At 40.1% G+C, this 18,555-nt stretch overlaps 1 protein-coding gene across 4 annotated transcripts; it reads right to left on the bottom strand.

The window, feature by feature from the left end:
- Positions 1-744: 744 nt before the first annotated feature.
- On the bottom strand, positions 745-17,372 carry mia3 (MIA SH3 domain ER export factor 3). 4 transcript variants are annotated; one of them, XM_071467713.1, is made up of 28 exons: positions 17,179-17,366; positions 15,762-15,895; positions 15,589-15,675; positions 13,266-15,426; positions 11,506-11,835; positions 11,003-11,133; positions 8,114-8,245; positions 7,761-7,782; positions 7,580-7,668; positions 7,409-7,486; positions 7,139-7,249; positions 6,981-7,052; positions 6,777-6,881; positions 6,387-6,509; positions 6,182-6,269; positions 5,994-6,046; positions 5,788-5,878; positions 5,529-5,667; positions 5,040-5,202; positions 4,899-4,934; positions 4,700-4,767; positions 4,248-4,333; positions 3,834-3,947; positions 3,194-3,256; positions 3,059-3,105; positions 2,873-2,941; positions 1,938-2,343; positions 745-1,544 (listed from the first exon to the last, which is right to left on the bottom strand). In XM_071467713.1, the coding sequence occupies exons 1-28, from the start codon at positions 17,297-17,299 to the stop codon at positions 1,285-1,287; spliced, it is 5,379 nt and encodes a 1,792-aa protein (XP_071323814.1). In that variant the 5' UTR covers positions 17,300-17,366; the 3' UTR covers positions 745-1,284. The 4 variants fall into 4 exon arrangements, with proteins under 4 accessions (XP_071323814.1, XP_071323812.1, XP_071323811.1 ...); XM_071467711.1 differs by lacking the exon at positions 3,834-3,947 and having other exon boundaries at positions 17,179-17,372; XM_071467710.1 differs by lacking the exon at positions 2,873-2,941 and having other exon boundaries at positions 17,179-17,370.
- Between the last annotated feature and the right edge of the window lie 1,183 nt (positions 17,373-18,555).

Below are 18,555 nucleotides of genomic sequence, written 5' to 3'. Positions count from 1 at the left end.
GACAGTGATTCAGCAGAGATGTTGCTGTTCAGTGTCTCAAACGTCATTTTCAAAGTTCTGTGAGCTCCATAAATTAAATTCTGTTCGCTTCCACTGTGCTACAGTGCAAGCAGAAAATCTCTGACAAGTTATCTCAAAACATGGACAAACTAAACAAAAACTACCTGCGTAGCCAGATGCGACTAATGACGGGCAAGTAAAATGCAGGGTGAACAGACACCTTAAGCTTCTTTAGTGCATTTTCATTTGGAATTTGGGAAAACTCAGCACCAGACATTTGAAACACCACACTTTACACTGCCAATAGTCCTGAGGCAGAGTGTCCTAATGAAACAGATGTAATGGATGTGTTCTTGCCTTTTGAGAAGACGAGGAGAGCTGAATCTTGTTGAGTTGAGGCAACATTTTGATCTGTTTCGGACATACTTTGTTTACATTATACAAAAAATGCGAAAGTACAGACATGAATTGTGAGGCAGCGAAACGTTCAAGCTGTGTCTCTGCCAACTCAAACAGGCACATTAAGCAGAAGAAACGAAATATGATACATGCAGTGTTTGGGTAAAAAAGCACGACAACACCAACAGTCCTGGAATGAGTGCTTCATCTCAGTAACAGCACAGATGTATGCCTTATTTTTTTTTCTCAAATGAAGACCATAACACATGTTGCAAAGTATCTAGAGTTTGTGTCAGACACATCCTCTGTAAGTGAACTGTAACCAACACTGTAACATAACACCGACAGCTTTTACATTCTTTATTATTAAAAGTTCTACCAACATAGTAAAATAAGTTATACATCTGGCCATCAAATTACACATTTGCTTTAAAGTTCGCTCTAAAGCAACAGCTTTGGGAAAATTATGGTATTCTTGAAACGCTAGAAGCTAAATTCTCTCCTTTTTCTCCTTTTTTTTAAAATAATTTCCACAGGAAATGACATTAAAAAAATTTGCCCCTTAAAAATCACTGCTATATGTATTTTTCTTTTAGAAGATCAACACAAAAAGAAAATTGTCTGGCATATTGTTATTGCACAATAAGCTGCTTAGAAAAGTGGTAACCCTTTCAACATATATCGATTTCAGACACATAATTATTGATGGTTTAATTGAAGGACCATGTTTTTTTTAATAAACATCATTGCAGTTTTTTTTTAATTTTATTTTATAACTGAAAAATGAAAATAATCATGACCTATGTTTGGACTGGGTCTGGTTTGTTAATGTGATGGTTTGGGGAAACAGGGTGTTCAAGTCCTCTGCTGTAGCTGGTGGCATTTTTAAGGCTTGACCATTGCTGGCCTCGCTGAGTCCTGAGGGGCCTCCTGCTTCACATGCAGATCCTGCCCGGGGCCGCTGCGAGCTCCCGCTGAGTTGTGGAGGGCATTGGGTGGAGCCTGACCATAAGCATCTCCAGGATGTGCAGGATGGGGCGGGATGCCTGGGGGCAGGTCCATTGGTGGGATTGTGTGGTCACGTGGTCCTGGGAAGCGCATGTCAGGAGGGACGGGTGGACGTGGTCCAAGAGGCCCACGGACACCTTAACAGGACAAATGAGGGGGGGAAGTGTTAGAGAAAACATACAGTGGCTGAAAATGATCAAATGAGTCGTTCCTTATAGGGCATTTATGAGCTCAGTACGTGTGGGTCTATTTCCAGGAAATAGCCACAGCCTTGCACTCTAAAGCAAAAGCTTTTGTATTATTCCACTTTCTTGACTTTTAAATATTACCAAACTATCTGCTAATGTTTGAAATGGAAGGATTATGACCTTAAATAATATATACACACTAAAGTACTGTGTGACATGTAACTTTTGTCTACAATTTCTTATTTCTACTACTGTCATGATACAAAATACATATTTGTCGGTATATTTTTGTTTATAAGCCAAATCAATGATGATGTGCAAAAAAGAATAAGCTGAACATACCGTGTGGTGGAGGCATCGGTCCAAAGTGATGAGGTGGAGGGGGACGGAAATGTGGTGGTGGTGGACCCCGGGGATCATGACCAGGGCCCGGCCTGGCGTGGAACGCATGTCCGTTGGTGGGTCGAGGTCCAAACTCTCCCCCCACAGGTCCAGGCAGAGGCATACCTGGGTGTCCGTTAGCTGGCAGTGGAGGCCCGTGAAGAGGAGGAGGTATGTTTGGAGGAGGGGGACCAGGTGGCAGGTGGTAGGGGCCGGGTCGTGGGGGTCTGTAAGGTCCAGGTGGTGGCAGACGGCCGTGGGGTCCAGGAGGGAGGAGCGGGTCATGTGGCCCAGGGCCAGGTGGAGGTCCTTGGACCATGGGGCCAGGTGAGTCTCTGATTGGAGATGCTAGGAAGGATCCAGGTCCCTGACAAAGTACAGGTAAAGGCAGGAAATCAGCAAATAAAATGTGCTGTGCAGTCACAAGAATTTTCCTGTGAGTGAGCACAGATGAGTGAGCACTAAAAGTTTAGTCATGCAGTGAGGAGATCCACAAACCACACAAGTTACTTCAGTTTACTCCCAACATTAAGCGCATTTAGCCAGGCTCAATCACAAGACCAGTAACCACACACCATGATTCTTTGGATGAAAAATAAACCCACTGTCACAAATATTTCACCTCTGACACACATACTTTGCGACTTTCGCAGACCCATATATTTCCCAAGACACATTTAACTGAAGTTCAGTCCTGGTGAAAAGAATCACAGTTTTTTTTTTTCAATGCTGTGAGAACAGGTGAAACCACACACTCAGCCAAAAAGTCAGTCCCAGTGAAGCAAAATGCCTTAAATCTCTTCCCAAATCCAAATCCGGCTTTAGGGGAAGAGGGAGTGGAGTGCTTGCCTCAAACCTCATACCTCACACCTGCACTGGACAGCCTCTATACTCACTGCCTCTGGACTCTCTGTGGAGGCTTCAGCCTCAGTTTCTGCTTTAATCTGTGGATCTACTTCCTGTGTCTGTTTTAGAGCAAGGACATACACAATGGACATGTAGGTAGGAGATCTACTGCTACAGAAGGAAGGTGGGAGGATACCGTATAAATATGAGTCTGATCTTATTAGAAAATGACTTACAGATGCATCCATGTTGGCAGGTGATGAGCTGCGGGGGCCCATCATATCTGAAAGAGGGCAAAAAATCAGCAGCGTTAAAAGCAAATTAAAAGATATGGTGAAGCTTTTAAGATTAAGACACCACAGGAGACATACCCATCCCAGGAATGTGTTTGTTTTCAGAGAAACGGCCATGAGGATCCGATGGAGGTCGAGGACCTGAGAGGAGACGAAAACAAGAGGCAATGAAGAATGAAAACACTCAGGATTCTATCTATAGCACGTTTCCATGGAAGACACAGTTGAAAGAAAAAGAAAGAAGAAAAAGCATGGTGAGAGCAAAGACTGGTCATCTGTATTCCATGAAGAAGATGGTAAGAGGAACAGAGCATTTTGGATGAGTTTAAAGCCCCTGAAAACGTGGTTTCAAATTTATTTCTTGACTGATAAACAAAATCAGCTTATCTGCGTTATCATGACTGTTTAGGTGTAGGACCCCTGTTACTCATAGTAAGAAGCTGATTGAGAAAATGTTTTCAGGGCCTTTGAAGATGCAAAAGGTGAATTTCATTTCAACAGCAAAACAAGAATAATCTTCCTCAAAAGGAAACTTCTGAACAGCTCAACTAAAAACACGCTGGGAAGAAAGAAAAGGAAGAACTGAAGGTGAAAGAGCTGAAAGGAATAAAGTCAGGAGTGAAAACAAGAAAGATTAGAGGGGTAGAGGTCGTAGCAGAGGGATGATGTCCAACCGTGGTGAAAATTAAAGAGGGTGAAGTAATCCACAGGGACTCACCATACTGGTCAATTCTTCGCCCCACAGGGGCAGAGGGAGGGCGCCTGGGACCCTCTATCATTATTGGAGGGGATGGTGCACCCCCACTCACAGGAGAGGGCCCATATGAATCACCTGTTATGATCAAACCATCCATTTACTAAAGGAAAAGAAGCAGCTAGCAAAACATCACATCACCGGTGCAATGAAGAGGTCCTCATGTCAGACTCTCACAGTCAGGGAGAGTGAAATGACAAATATGCAACCACAATAAATCCAGTAACTTGAATCCATTTCTCATTTAGTAAAAATAAAATACAAGAAAAGAAGAACTGCAGAATTTTATTAGCAGACAGCATCACGTCGCCCGAAGCTCTGCAGGATGGGAACTGTCCATACAAGAACTCAGCAGGCATGAGTGTGGGGGTTGTTTACCTTGGCGAGGGCCTGCAGGTTGTCCAGAGTTGGGTCTGAAGAGAGGAGCACGGCGCTCATTCAGTTGTGAGGTTAGTACAGCCAGCCTGGGAAGAGGTGAAGAAACAAACAACTCACGGTTATTGGAAATATCTCTGAGCTGTAACAGGCAAGGCTGCAACTAACTATTATTTCTGTTACTGATTAATCTGATGATAATAGTCTCAATTGTTGGTTTGTCTTTTGAAATGAGAAAAGTGAAAAATGCTCATAACATTTTTCAACAGGCCATTATCAAAAGGTGGCTTTATCAAAAAAGCAATTCAGTTTCCAATTAAATAAAACAGAGAAACATAAGAAATTCTTCCATTTAAGAAGCTGTAGCCTGTGAATGTTTTGTTTTCCATTGCAAATTAAACTTCATGTCAGTTGATCTGTAAAACAACAAAAACAACAAAAGCTCCAATACTTACTTTTCACGAAGCTTCGATGATTCCAACTTCTCTTGATTCAGAGCTCTCTCTGCATTACGAGCATTCACCTGCAGGCAAAACAGAGAAACGAATAAGCTACTTCAATCATGTCTCAGCTTATTATTAATCTTAATCAGGCTTTAACATTCATGTGTAGTATTTTTAATGTGTGAATACTGTGCCAGTCAGTGCAACATACCCAGTTTGAGTGAGTTTTGTTTTCCTGTTCTTTTATCTAAAAAGGAAAGAAAGAAAAAAAGACAATCAGTCAGTTCACGTCCTGTAAGATTTTTCTCTTTACTTGCTCATTTTAGACTTAATAAAGATAAAAAGAGTCTACCTGCTCTTTGTAGACTTCCTCAGTCTTCTTCATCTGCTCCTCCATTTCATTAATACGTTGCCTTAAGACTTTAACCTGCTCCTCTGCCTCCACAGCTTTTCCTCCCACCTCAGACAGCAGATTCTCTTTGCTGCGTCGCTCCAGCTCCTCCTTCGTTAATCTCCTGTGAAGCCACAGAAACAAGCTCACATGGCTCATAAACATTTTTTTCCAATTTAAAAAAGACATGCGCTTTTATTCATGTGATGTTTGAATGGGTTTGGTTGAAACTGCATAATTTATTCTTCACATCGTCATCATTATATTGAAATGACAGCAAAAATACTTCCTGTTGCAATGTTTATATCACAAAATTTCTAACACTGGAAATCATAAAAACTCTTGTGAACTCATTTGAAGCCTGACAGACCTGCAGGAGAAATGTGACAACATCTTGTTGCCACATTTTTGAAACAGTTCTACTGAATGACTGCTGCAGGCTTCACTTACTGCTGTAGAGCATTTTCCTTCTGTTGGTACATTTCAACCATGATCTCATTTTTCTGCTGGAGGATCTTGAACTGGTTTTCAACATGGCTCTTCTCGCTTTTTAGGGTTGCAATCGAATGTTCCAGCTCCTGGTGTTGTTCTGTTACAATATACAACAACAGGTTCAGTGAGAGGCAGGGAGTCAGATTCAAAAGTTACACATTTATGCCTTTTTTTGGCAAAAAAACATTTGTTTCAAAAAGAAACACAGTCAACACACCTTCCAGGGCCTTTCTGGTCTTTTCTTCATTCAGTAGTTTAGTCATGAAGCGATCTCGCTCTTCTTCAACTACTGTCAGAGTAGTCTGGACCTGGGAATAAATCATGTAAAGGACAACTTAAAAAAAACTGCGTAACACTTTGAAACAGTAGTAATAACATTTGTTTGCAAGGTATGAACTTTTAATCATTATGTTGACATTTTACCCGGGAAACATCCATCATCTGTTTGATCCTGTTCTTTATGGCTGTCTTCTTATCTGTACAAGACACAGGAAGACCATCACACACTTGGTTTTCTAAACACAGTCTTCAATTGTGGACTTCAAAGACAACTGAATCTATTTGCAAGTGAATTAGTCTTTTTCCTAAACTAGTGTCAGAGTTGGACTTACCAGGTGCTATTTCACCATTGGCTAAAACTTTGGGGTCACCTTTTTGTAGATCGCAAGCGTCCAAATCTGCCAGAAGTTCAGACAGCACCTGCCAGGAAACATTTTTGTGTGGAGTCAGCCAATAATGTGATGGGAGATAAGGACTAAAATGTACCAAGAAAAACTATAACAGTAGCAAAAAAAAATCTAAAAGAATCAGACTGACCTCCACGTTGTGATCTTTGAGCACCACAGAGTCCTCCAGCTCTTTCTGGGACTTTTGATAACTTTTAATCTGCTCGCTCAGGTCCTTGTGTTTGTCCTCCCAGCCTTTAATAGCAGCCTTAAGCTGTAAGAATGAACAAAATCTTGGTGTGCCTCAGGAAAATAGTTTGTGTCTATATTATCCAGTTTCTATTACATATAACATTTATCTGAGTCTGATTTCCTTTACAAATAAGAAACAGAATATTATTTATTTATATTAATATAAATAAATATAAAATTTAATTACTTACAATAAAACGTATATTTGTTTACAAAATCAGACTAACATATCAAATTAACAGGTCTCACTGATGGACAAAGTATTAAAAAACTCTGCAAGTGATCTCACCGTTTTGTTCTCTTCTTTTAGAGCTGTATAATCTTTCTCCAGACATTTGTGCTGAACATTTCGGGCATCTTCCCGAATCTTCGCTTCGTCCAGGAGAACAGTAGTCTGTGGAAAAAAACTGCTTATTAGACACAATGAAACCAAAAGCTTGTACGGATCCTGAAGAGTCTTGTAATGTGCAAAAGATTGTGCAAGAACTTGTACCTTTGCAAGGGCTTCCTGAATCTTTTTTCTGCTGAGCTGTAGCTTCTCATTTGACTTTCCCAATTTCTCAATCTATCAAAAGAGTCATTGAACAACAATGAACATCTCAGAAGACAGTGAAAGTAATAACAGGAGGGGAAAAAAGGTTTAACAATTACCCTGATTTCATATGCTGCAGAGTTTGTCCGCTCTTCTTCGAGTAGCTTTAAATATGTGTCCTTCTCCTCAGCCATCCGCTCATTTCGTGATTGGGCCTCTGAAACCTTACTCTGCAAAAAGGTAACAGAAACTTCACTGACAGTCGAGAGAGAGGCTACTTCACTTGCTGTCACAGCCATTTACAGATACAGCAGGTGCACTTCCTCATGAAATAAAAAAACTCAGCACGGGCAAATACAGAATAACAAAATCAAATCCTTAGTCCTTACCTCCAGATCTTGCATCCTTTTCATTGTGTTACTAACTGTTTCCTTTGACTGCTTTTGATTTTCTTTCAGTTGCTCAGTCTTTGAGGAGGAAAAAGAAAAAACTATTCAAAAGTTCCAGATAGAATAAATCATAGCTCATAGATAACTGATCACATTTTTCTTTTAGCTCACCTGCTTCTGAAGCTCAGACATCTTTGTTAGAGTGTCATTCTTTTCTTTTTTGAGCGCCTCAATTTGCTCTGTGAGCCTTTTTTCATCCACTTTTTCCATATAGGTGCAAAACAAAGCACATCATCAGTTTTACAGGTTTTACACATCTGCATTTTGTGCAAATAACGAGATAAAAACTTACCAAGATATTCTCTCTTCTTTACCTAAAAAGTTTTAGAAAAGCAATAAGTAAACTCAGTTTGATGTCTTATCAACACTGATTAAAATAATTGTCACAGCAGTATGACCATGTACATGTAGTGGTATAGTGTATCAATATTGTACAAGTTTTCCAGATGAGGAAAATATTAAAATAATGCCAAACCCAATCCATACATAGAGAAACCCAGGAGGAAAAAAAACTAATAAACCCCAATTTAAACCTAATTAAATCTAAGTTAATACAAATACTAGTAATATTTTTTTCTTCATTATTGTCAAAGCAAAAACACATAATTGGAAAACTGATGAGAGCAGCAATATCACAACACTTACTGCCAACACAGTCTTCCAGAAGAAAAGGGTGAAGGTCACTACTCCAACAAAGGCAGTGATGACAACCGCTTCCCATGGACAGCCATACAAGGTTTCCCCGGGTTTCCACTCTTCTGGCAGGAGTGAAATCATCTGAAGACACAGAACCACACAATGTTTAGGCAAAGAATCAGGAGGGATAAAAAGAGCTGGTTAAAAATAGTTGATGCAAAAACACTTAAATAATCAATGCACAGTTACAGGTCAAATAAATGAAAGGGTAGAAGAAACTCTTGTTAGCATTATTACCACGATTAAAATGTTAAATGAGATTGTGACAAGACTTTTGCTAATAGTATAATTTTCACTGTAATAATAAGAGACATCAGCAACTCAACAGACTAAAACTGACTTGTAATATTTACATGTACCCCAGACTTAGATACTGTGTAATCATTAACCAAAATCCTGATGAGTGATCCGTTACTCTGTTACCACTGAGAGGAAAGGTTACCAAGATATTAGAGCATCACCATGAAATAAACAACAATAAAACCAAGTACTACACACATAAAGCAATGTCCTTATGAGTGTTGGTTTATTAGCAATAAAATCAAGGGCAGCCCCAGGAGAACATAAAGGCAGAAATTGCAAAACAGCTCTTTCACAAGTTTCCTGCCACTACCAGAATCATTACAACACCACAAGAATTATTGAGAGTTTTATAAGGGATTGCCGTTACAGTGTTTCAGCAAGGCAGGAAACCAATTTCTGCACCTGCTACCTTCAAATTCAGACACCTACAGTTTACATTGAAAAGGCAGATGCAGTGTATTTTCCAGTTTATGTATTTAAAACTCATATTAATAGCCAAAGTGGACCATAATTTTACCAGTGGACCACTGGCGACAGTTTTCATGCCGTCCAGTCATGAGCTCTGTGTACTGCTCCAACCACAAAGAAACCTTTGAACTGAGCATGTGGCAGTTCAAACAGGAACAAACACACACTCTGTGGCTCTAATGATACACAGGGATTATAATAAATGAATACACTACATTGCCTGGAGGGATTAGCATCTTTAGCCTTTTCAGCCAGTTGCACTTCATAAGTATACCTCTTCAGTATGGCAATGCACAAAGGCAGGACTGTGACTCTATACTATTTTTGCAAGCATTCAAACTATAACCTACATAGAAAAAAAGATATAACAGGCCATTTTGGAAGCAGGAGAGCCTGTGTCAACAATCAAAGCGCATTTACAATGTAAGTCACAGTGTATCAGCCATATGCTCATTAACACGTCAGCAGGCCATGATAGCATGATAAATAGTTAACACGGGGGGTCAGACAAACTCAGTTTTTCACTTACACGTTGAAGCTCCTTTAGAAAAAACATGTAAACATGCTCCGGCTCCATTACAGGTCGGGTCAATGTAGCACTCTCCATGTCAGTGTTGGAAACAAAAACGGAACTAGCACAAGTAACGTTATGCTAGTTTGACAGATTATTAGCTAGCGTGCTAGCACATTAGCTACCCTCAAAGTGAACCACCGTTAAGCTAGCGTTAGCCGTTAAACCCCTGCGGTGTCTGACAAATTAAAAAAAACACGTCCTTACAAACACTGACAACGTTTGATAGTCGAGACAGGTGGTGGATATTATTTGGCAACAACAACCGGCTAATGGTAATTACAGATGAGTCGTCGAATCCCATTCACTGCCAAATAAAAAAAAAAAAACAACCAACAAGCAGGAGACGTTAGCGGAACTGAAGGCTTAATTGTAGATTACGGTGTCGAAACAAAACGATTAAAAAGCTAAATTAATTTGAAAGCACGGAATCTATCTTACTTCTACGTTTTATGATAATTATCTGCCTTTCCATGCCGAAATAAAGCCAGTTGGATGTGCTAGTAGCCAGCTCAGCACCGGCTGTGTTGAACTTCAGCCTACAGTCAACACGACAGGGGGAGGGGGCCGTGGGACGTTCAGGTGACATCGGAAATACGAAGTTTATCCGACAGGGATACTCAATTTGAAACCTCATACTTAAATTGTCATCCGTGCTCTGAATTGCTTGAAGGAATACGAGGCCAGTGAAATGAGGCTTGTAGTTCATTATTTTGTTTCATTACTGTACATTTCTTTTTAGAAAAATCGATACTTGTAAAACAGTGATTATTACACCACCAAATTAATTTCTGGAAATTGTCAAAGCATTCCATGATAAACAACTTTATAACATTGCACATCTTTGGTGGCTAGCAACTGATAGAAAGCAACTAAACAGGCTACATTTATTCATGTATCAAAAATAAAGAGTTGGATATCATAACACATACATTAGGGCTTTTATAGTCCTATCTTCCTCTAAAGAAACTCTGGAGCAACATTTAGTTTTTGTTAATTTTTTGTTAGCTAGTTAAGAACTAAGAACAGGCAGGCGCAGGCTGATCAAGTCGGTGATGTTAGACTAATGGCCTGCAGTAATGATGATTTAGTTTTGTTCAAAATCCCTATTCTATTGTTGTAGCTGTGAAATGACAAGGTGAGGAATGATGCAGAACAGCTTCTGCCATTAAGTAATTACTGCACAAACAGCATGTGATGTTATTTAATTATTCAGATTTTTTTTGCCAAATGATTTAATTTCCTCATGTTCTGTGGCCCTGTAGTAGTCCACTGCCTGGTAGTTGGGAACCACTAGTTTAGGTTATGGTTGAAGTCAAGGAGAATGAGAGTCAATGTTTACAAAAGTTAATAAGCATTCTCCTCCATTGTTGATTTAATGGATTGAAATGTTTCAAATATAACAAACACAACACAGGTAAGAAAAACTATTAAGCTGACAAAGCTAATGTATACATTGGAGAGTGTATACCATAGCTTACAATTCTTAGACTTACCACAGTGGTCCACTCTGCAGTTTTATTGTTGATGACAGAGAGGATGCAGCCCATGTAAACAATTCCAGTTGAGAATAATCCCACTTCTTCTTCATGAATTTCAGACACTCGTTCCAATGGGTCCAAAGATCCTGGAGAAACAAAAGTGACCTATTACTAAATGTATGTGTGTTGGACAAAAGTAAAATTCTCTTTTGAGTTTTGTCATCTCGTGCATTAGGAACAGTTAAATCCTGTGATTATGAAACAATTCTCCCAAATCAGGAGACATCATCTAGTGAAACTTAAACATAACACTTTAACATAATAAAACCTCAAACAGCTTAACGTGCAACTGATTTGCTGACCTCAGGAATAAACTTTTGAACCAAACTGTGTTACACTTTACAATAGCACAAGTCCAACATTGTCATCGTTATACCACAAACAGTGAGGAGTTTTGAACAGAAATGTCCAATTTGGAAAAAACAAATGATTTCTGTCATGCCAACTACATTACCAACCTGAGGGTGAGTTCTCCACCTCGACACCAAGGCCCATGTCTATAGGATTTTCCAGAGTGGCTTGAGGAACCTTCTGCATCTCATTCGATGCGCTGAATCCCGGCTGATTGTCTTTGTTTTTATTAAAGTGTCCACCATCCTCCTCCACGCTAACATCTGGTCCAGTGAGCACTTCTTCCACAACTATCTGCTCCTCTTCAGTCTCCACTGGCCTTTCCTCATGACCTGTTACTGTGAGGTTGTCTTCACTCTCAGTCTCAGGGCCACCGTCAGCCTTGTGTTCTTCAACAGTGTGAGGCATTTCTTCTGTAATATTCAATTCATGTTCAACTAGAGTGAAAAGATTGAAAAGCAGAACAGCAATAGGGTGTTACACAGGACAGCAGTTTTGCAAGTAGATTGTAAATATCCTGGTTACAAAAACCACTATTTCCACAATTTGTAGACAGAATTTATTTATTTTTTTCTAGAGTGAGAGGTGTGTCCTTGTTTACATTCACACATAATGATTACAGTGGCAGAAGGTGTGGTCTATTGCTTTGTCAGAAGCATGGCATTTGCCAAGACTGAGGTCTATGTGATTCTCCTTAAAGTGAAACGTTGAAATAGAAGGCGAGCAGTACTAGGACCTGAACAATCACCTGGAACCAAACTGTTTATAATGTAATCTGTAATTGGGCTGTACACCACATGATATCTAGGAATGTACTGATCTGACTTTATCATTATCACCTATTCAAATACCCCAACCCATAGGTATTTGCAAAAAAAACAGTCTTTCTCTAAAATTCAATATCAGTGTAGCTCACTGCATTGACCTCATCAGGGTGATGTTTATGTAGGTTAGCATGAAGCCAAAGAAGAATCTGGTGGCCCACCATAATTTCAGTAATGTAACAGAGCAGAAACACTGAATTTTGAAAAAGCATTTAATCCTGGATCGTCGTGTTTTTCCGAAACCTGATCCACTTGATAAGGTAGTATTACCCCAAGATCAATCTAGTGGATTGAGGTGGTTCATCAATGACACCTGCTAATAAAGATTTTCTACTCGGGAATTACAGACATATGAAAGAAAGGGGCCCCTCGGTGTGTAAATTAGGCTCTGTTCCGACTCTGTACTAAATTCTGTCTTGGGTGGTCCAATTACAAGCGCAGGTCAGACGTCAGGCAAAGCAACCCTGAGGATACAGTTGGATCAAATAGCTGAAGGTACATACTAGCTTCCAAACTAATAGTCCACATGTTCAACTTCGCAGAGTGCACAGAACTAGAAAACACAAATCAGTTGAGCACAGTTGTATAGATTATGTCAAACAAGTAGGACGAGATTACTTAAATCAAAAAGGACGAGGTGTCAAATAGCCAATGCAATCACCTTCTTTGGCCCAACACAAATGTCTATCTTGTCCCTCTGGCAGAGGCTGCAATTCAGTGTTGGCAAGGAAGTGAAATTCTATCACAAATGGTCACTGAGCACACTTTCAGCTGCCAGGTGTGAACTGCAATCCCTTTAACTGGATGGGGACACAGCCTGAATGTATCTGGAAACAAGACACTGGTCTGAACAGGGCCTGAATGGTCAGTTCAGGTTTATATCTGCTATGGCACAGTATCAAATTCATAAGTGATAGCTCATAAGCTGATTGACTATACCTGTCCATAAGCCTGCCTGTATATAAAACACCTGTCTGTGAAAGACCCATATTAGTCCTTACCTATACCCGATATTACATGAAAATAATGAGAACAGAACCTACCCTGGTTAATATGTGATGCTTCTCCTGTTGCTAAAGGCGTGCTGTCACTGGCTGTTGAGTACTTCTGACGTAGGCTGAATGCAAGCTCCTGGAAGTCATCCAGTATTTCAGTCTCCTCGTCCAAACTACTTGTGTCCATTTGGTGGTCATAATCCTGCTTTGTGTGACGGCTGTCCAGCATCTTCTCGATCTCATCCAAGATTGTGTTTTCAGAGGCTTCCAGGATGCCCTCGAGTGCATTTTCAATGTCTTGCATAGTGCCTTCTTGTGACAGACGGGCAGCCTGCAACTCCATGTCCAGATCAGAGAACATGGCCTCCACTATGAAGAGATTTTTGAGACCTAGGAGCCTTTGGATCCGCTGCATGTTTTCCTCTGTGAAGTGTTCTCGCAGCAGAGTCAGTCTCATCACGCTATCGCTGTATTCTGGCTCTAAAGTCGACGCAGTGGGTGGGGTTTCAGTTTCAAGTGAGGGTTTGTTATAGTCTGTGTTATCTGATTGAGAGAATAAAAGTGCATTTTCATCTTCGAGTAATTCCTCTCTCACCTCAACGTTTTCTTCTTCCAGCTCTGCATCTTTCTCATCTTCCCTCTCCTCTTTATGTGGCTCTGCATGAATCTCCAGTTCCTCAACAGATGAACCAGGTTGACTGATGTTCTCAAAATCTGTCTTTAAATGGTCATGGATCTCATCGGGCAAGCTTTGGCTTATTGTCTTTTCACCATCTTTGAGATCTAAATCCCTTGATTGCTTCTCTTCAGTGGACAGGTCTTGATGTTTTTCAGTTTCACTACTGACTAATTCTTGATCGGTTGCTGTCTTGTTTTCCTTTAACAAACTGTCTAAATCCTCTCTATGCTCCATTGCTATGCTACTGTCCTGTATATCTGCATTGACCTCTGACTCTTCCTCTTCTTTGTGCTGTGGTGGTTCATTTATTGAGAATGATTTTTTAGAAGCATCCTCTTGTGATATCAGATCCACTGATGTTGTACTTGCTTCTGTTTGTTGGTGTCCCGGCGGTGTATCATCTATGGGTTTTAACGTTTCATTCCAAGCTTCCTCGTGTCCGATGACTTCTCCATCACTCTCATCTTCACGATCAAACAAAAGTCTCTCAGAATCACTGAGTGTTTCTTTGTTATCTCTTTGTACAGAGCTGGAATCAGAAGGATCTTGAAGAGTGTGTTCTATGTTTTCTGGCTCTTTTGGAGATTCAGCCGTTAGTGGCTCTTCTACATCTTTTACTGCACGCTCAAAAATCGGAGGGGTTTTTGTAGCAGCTCCTACCTCCTCATCCTCATCATCATCTTCGTCTTCCTCTGAACTCAAATCCTGTGCTGTCTTCTCTCCTCCAGTGACAACTGAAAAAACGGCATCTCCAAATGATGTCCACATGTTCTTCTCCTCTTCAGCCTGTGGATGATCATCAAGTGTTGCCGGAGGAGCTTCCTGCTGTTTGAAGGAATCAGATGCTGGAGAGTTCACAGCTTCTTCAGAGAAAGACAGTAGCGGAGTTTTTTCTGTAACATCAATGTCGTCTTCAGGGCGATTTTCCTCATCTTTGCTTTCCTCCTCTTCGTAGGGTGTAACATTCTTGGTGATTTCGTCGTCGGTGGTGACAGCATCAAAAGTATTTCCAAGGGTAGTTTTCAACTCAGGGATTTGCACCCCTTCAGAAATCAAGACTGGTTCATTCTCTGAAGCAAATTCATCTTTGGATACAGATTCCACTTCAGATTTTGGGAGTGTATCTTTGGTTTCACTTCTCTCTGACTCAACAATTTCGACAGACGCTACTGTGTTTTTCAGCTCAATTTCTTCCGCTCTTTCAGTAACATTAGGTGCAGCTGCTGTATCAGACTCTACTACCTTTGTAGAGAGTGATTCAGTTGGCATGTCAAGCTCAGGTAAAGAGGCACTTTGATCATCTGGGACTTTATCAAGATCCTCTGAGTAATCTTGATACTCAGTTTGTTTTTCACTGTCACTGACTTCTTCTGGCTGTGGTTCTTTCTCAGTGTCCTCTGTTGCTTGTATTTGATCAGACATTCCCTTATTTTCACTGTCATTCTCCTCTGCTGAAGAGCCTAACAGTAAATCTACATCATAATTGTCAAACTTATCAAATCCAGTGTCAAAACAGACAAAATCTGTTTCCTGAAGAAAGACCAAAAAAAAAAAGAAAAAAAGAAATTACAAAAAAATATTCATGGGAATTTATAAATGGTACTATGATGATAGTTTGAAAGCTGAATTGTATTTTAGCCTGCATTTTTACACATCATATTAATTCAGTTAGTCAGCAAAATATTTTCATACCTCAGCTGGAACTTCAAGCTCTTTATCAGTATAAAGGTGGTTAACTGCAAGAAGATCCTTTGGGAAATAGCCAAATTGACTTCCAACCTATAGACAAAAAACAAGAGGATATGTTAAGGATTATAACTACATTGGCCAACCCAGATGTTGACTGAATAAGCACTTATACTTACACTTCCAGCCCAAAGGTCAGCCCTTCTACCTGCCAGTTTGTAGTATACATAGACAGTTTCTGATTTCTTAAATGACAGGAACCGACAATCTGGTCCTGAGAAATCTTTCACTGCTTTTCCTCGACACAGAAGCACTGAGAAAGCAAAACATCAAGCATTAGAAATGTTTCTAAAGGGTAAGCTCTGATAATATGCTACTTCTCACATGGTGCTTAATTCAGGATACCGACAGCTACTTTTCCAAGATGCATTCAGACAATATTGTAGGTTTTCAAGGTTTGTTGTTTAATATAATAGAAAATGAAAGAAAAATCAGCACATATTCACTTTTGCAATTCTTCCTTAAAATGACTTAACCAACTGATTGTTGAGCAAAATAATTTTCTGTCAATAGCGCAACTGTTTCAGCTCCACATTTCTGCATGCAACACAACAAGAGACTGAAACTGATGCCACTAAAGGCGAAGGCAGACTAGAAGAAAAGGTTTACTGCATTGTCTGCATGACAGGCCACTGCTGGCATTAAAACCAAAATCCCATGGTTTTAGTCCTGTCGTTAGACTTTTGATTTCCTCAAGTGTATCACTAATTAGAAACTGATCTGAACTGAACGACTTGAGCCTGGGCTGTGTTGCTTTGTTTTATGTGTTAATATGCCAAGCTTTTATTGTTTTATGACTCAACACTAAAGTTCCCCGATGCTATGACTCCACTGTGATCATTTTCTTATCATACAAAACAGGATTTTGGGTCCTGGTAAACACTAGTGACATTTTCAGGTGATTACAACGGTAACAGCCCCCTCAAGATCCACATATGTAGGATTAAATCTTACACAAACTGGAATGGAAAAACAACCTGTGCTTACAATAACAGTTTATTTGAATCCTGTCAGTTCGTCGTTTAATGATTTTGCTACGCTAGTAACAGTCTGTCAAGTATCGTTGTCAGCAAGATGAGATATATATATATATAATAAAAAAACAAAGCTAACGTGGCTAACAGTTCAGCTGGTACGGCTTGTCCATTGTTAGCTCACATTAACTATTGTTTGTCGAAGTGTTACGTGTAAATTCGCACAGCTTTTAGCCCAAGCCGGCCGGTGGCTAATTAGCTGCTAACGTTAGCCACCTAGCAAGGCAGGCCCAAGCTGCCAGGCAACCGGCCAACACAGGCTGCGTCCGGGCGAATAACCCTCTCAGGTTAACTACTAATATCAACATTGGCTCGCATTGATTTAAATGAGCTGCACACCGCTACACAGCATCACAACAACCGCAGCAGGCTATCCGGGTCGTGAATATCGACCAACAGCAGGTCAAGAGATAAGGCGCAGTTTATTGCTAGCTGGAGTCTCGGGATGGGGATGCATCCTTGAAAGTCCTCATGAGCGATAGTTACAAGGCAGAAAACTTACTGCTGCACTCCTGATCGGCGCATCTTTTAAAGTCGGAAAACCTTTTCTCCAAGGCTGCGGTTGAAATAAAATTGAATAAAAGTAATAAAAAGCCTTGTCGGTAAAAGTGTTTTGCTGCCATGCTGGCAGTTTTGTTGACGGTCTCGACTCGGCTGCTGGAGCATGAGCACTGGGCTGGAGGAGCCGACACGTCAGCACATCCAGATCCGGCTGGGTGTAGGCACGGGTAGGTTTTCACAGGATGTCGGGTCCAGATTAGGCTTCAGGTGAAAGTTGGAAACCACCTCAGATAGATGATGCGATAAAGGAAAGACTGCACAAGTATCCAGCCTCATCATTTAGTTTCAGCAAGGAACATTTGTATTATGATGTTGAATAAAAATATTTTAAGAGACTGAAAACCAGGTCTTTCTTATCATACATATTTTAATATTAACATGTGTTTGGTGCGTGATAATGCCCTGCACTCCTCCTCCCCAGATCACCTCCAGCTGAAAGACCCTTGTCAGCCAGGGAAATAGTTAATGACAAAAACTTAAAACTAAATATCCACCCTTTAGGGTTGTAAGGAATGACAAATGGGCATGTCGCCAAAAAAAAAAACAAAAAAAAACAAAAAAAAAACATAACCAGTGTCAAATATCACTACTCCAAATTAGGCAGTGTGAAAAAGAGAGATAACTGTCATATCATTAAATAGATAAAATGTTTGCACACAGTGTTGTTTCAAATTGTAACATAAGATAAACTTAACTGATCCCATAACTCAGGGCATATCACCTTCACGTTATTATCAGAAAAAAAAAAATCAATGTATACTGTATTTATAAACATCAACAAAAACAACAGGTTTTTATAAATACTACCATGGGAACTGACCTTGTATTGAAACTGGTTTGCCAACTGAGGTAAAAAAAAAAAAGAGGGTGTGTTCACTGAAGGTCCTGGTATATACTATATCAAATTCATTTTGCAGCATGACAACAACCACACACGTACAGTCAGAGTAGTAATATCTCCAGAGACAAGAGGAACAAGGAGTCATGCAGAAGCTGGTCTGGCCCGCACTATATCTCAACATCATGGAGTCAGTCTGGGATTACATGAGGGACACTAAGACAGCCTGAATCTAATGAAGGTCTGTGCATGGTCTCCGAGAAGCTTCCTCACTTTGTAATTTTGATAAAATAAATTGCCTTTTAAACCTCCTGCCTTCCACCAGCAAGTCCTGCCAGACCGATAAATGATTTATAAACATCATTTCAACCCTTGTCTCACTGTGGAATAATAGTGGAATAACATCTTAAAAATTAAACAAAATGTTTCCTCCTAATTCATTAATCAGAGCAAATTTTCTGTTTGTTAATTGTCACCTAT

The sequence above is a fragment of the Trachinotus anak genome, unplaced genomic scaffold, assembly GCF_046630095.1.
Source record: "Trachinotus anak isolate AG129_WGS33_773 ecotype Australia unplaced genomic scaffold, CSIRO_AGI_Tana_v1 ptg000031l, whole genome shotgun sequence".
Lineage (NCBI taxonomy): Eukaryota > Metazoa > Chordata > Actinopteri > Carangiformes > Carangidae > Trachinotus > Trachinotus anak.
Note: the sequence above shows the minus strand (reverse complement) of the source record. Positions and strands in the feature narration are given on the sequence as shown.

Excerpts from the sequence above, each read along its gene's own strand:
- mia3 (XM_071467713.1), bottom strand. The coding sequence starts at position 17,299 with ATGGCAGCAAAACACTTTTACCGACAAGGCTTTTTATTACTTTTATTC. Across the intron at positions 15,896-17,178 it reads CGCCGATCAGGAGTGCAGCA|TGCTTCTGTGTCGAGGAAAA; the intron begins GTAAGTTTTCTG and ends TTGCTTTCTCAG. Across the intron at positions 4,334-4,699 it reads TCATCGAAGCTTCGTGAAAA|GCTGGCTGTACTAACCTCAC; the intron begins GTAAGTATTGGA and ends ACCTCTTCCCAG.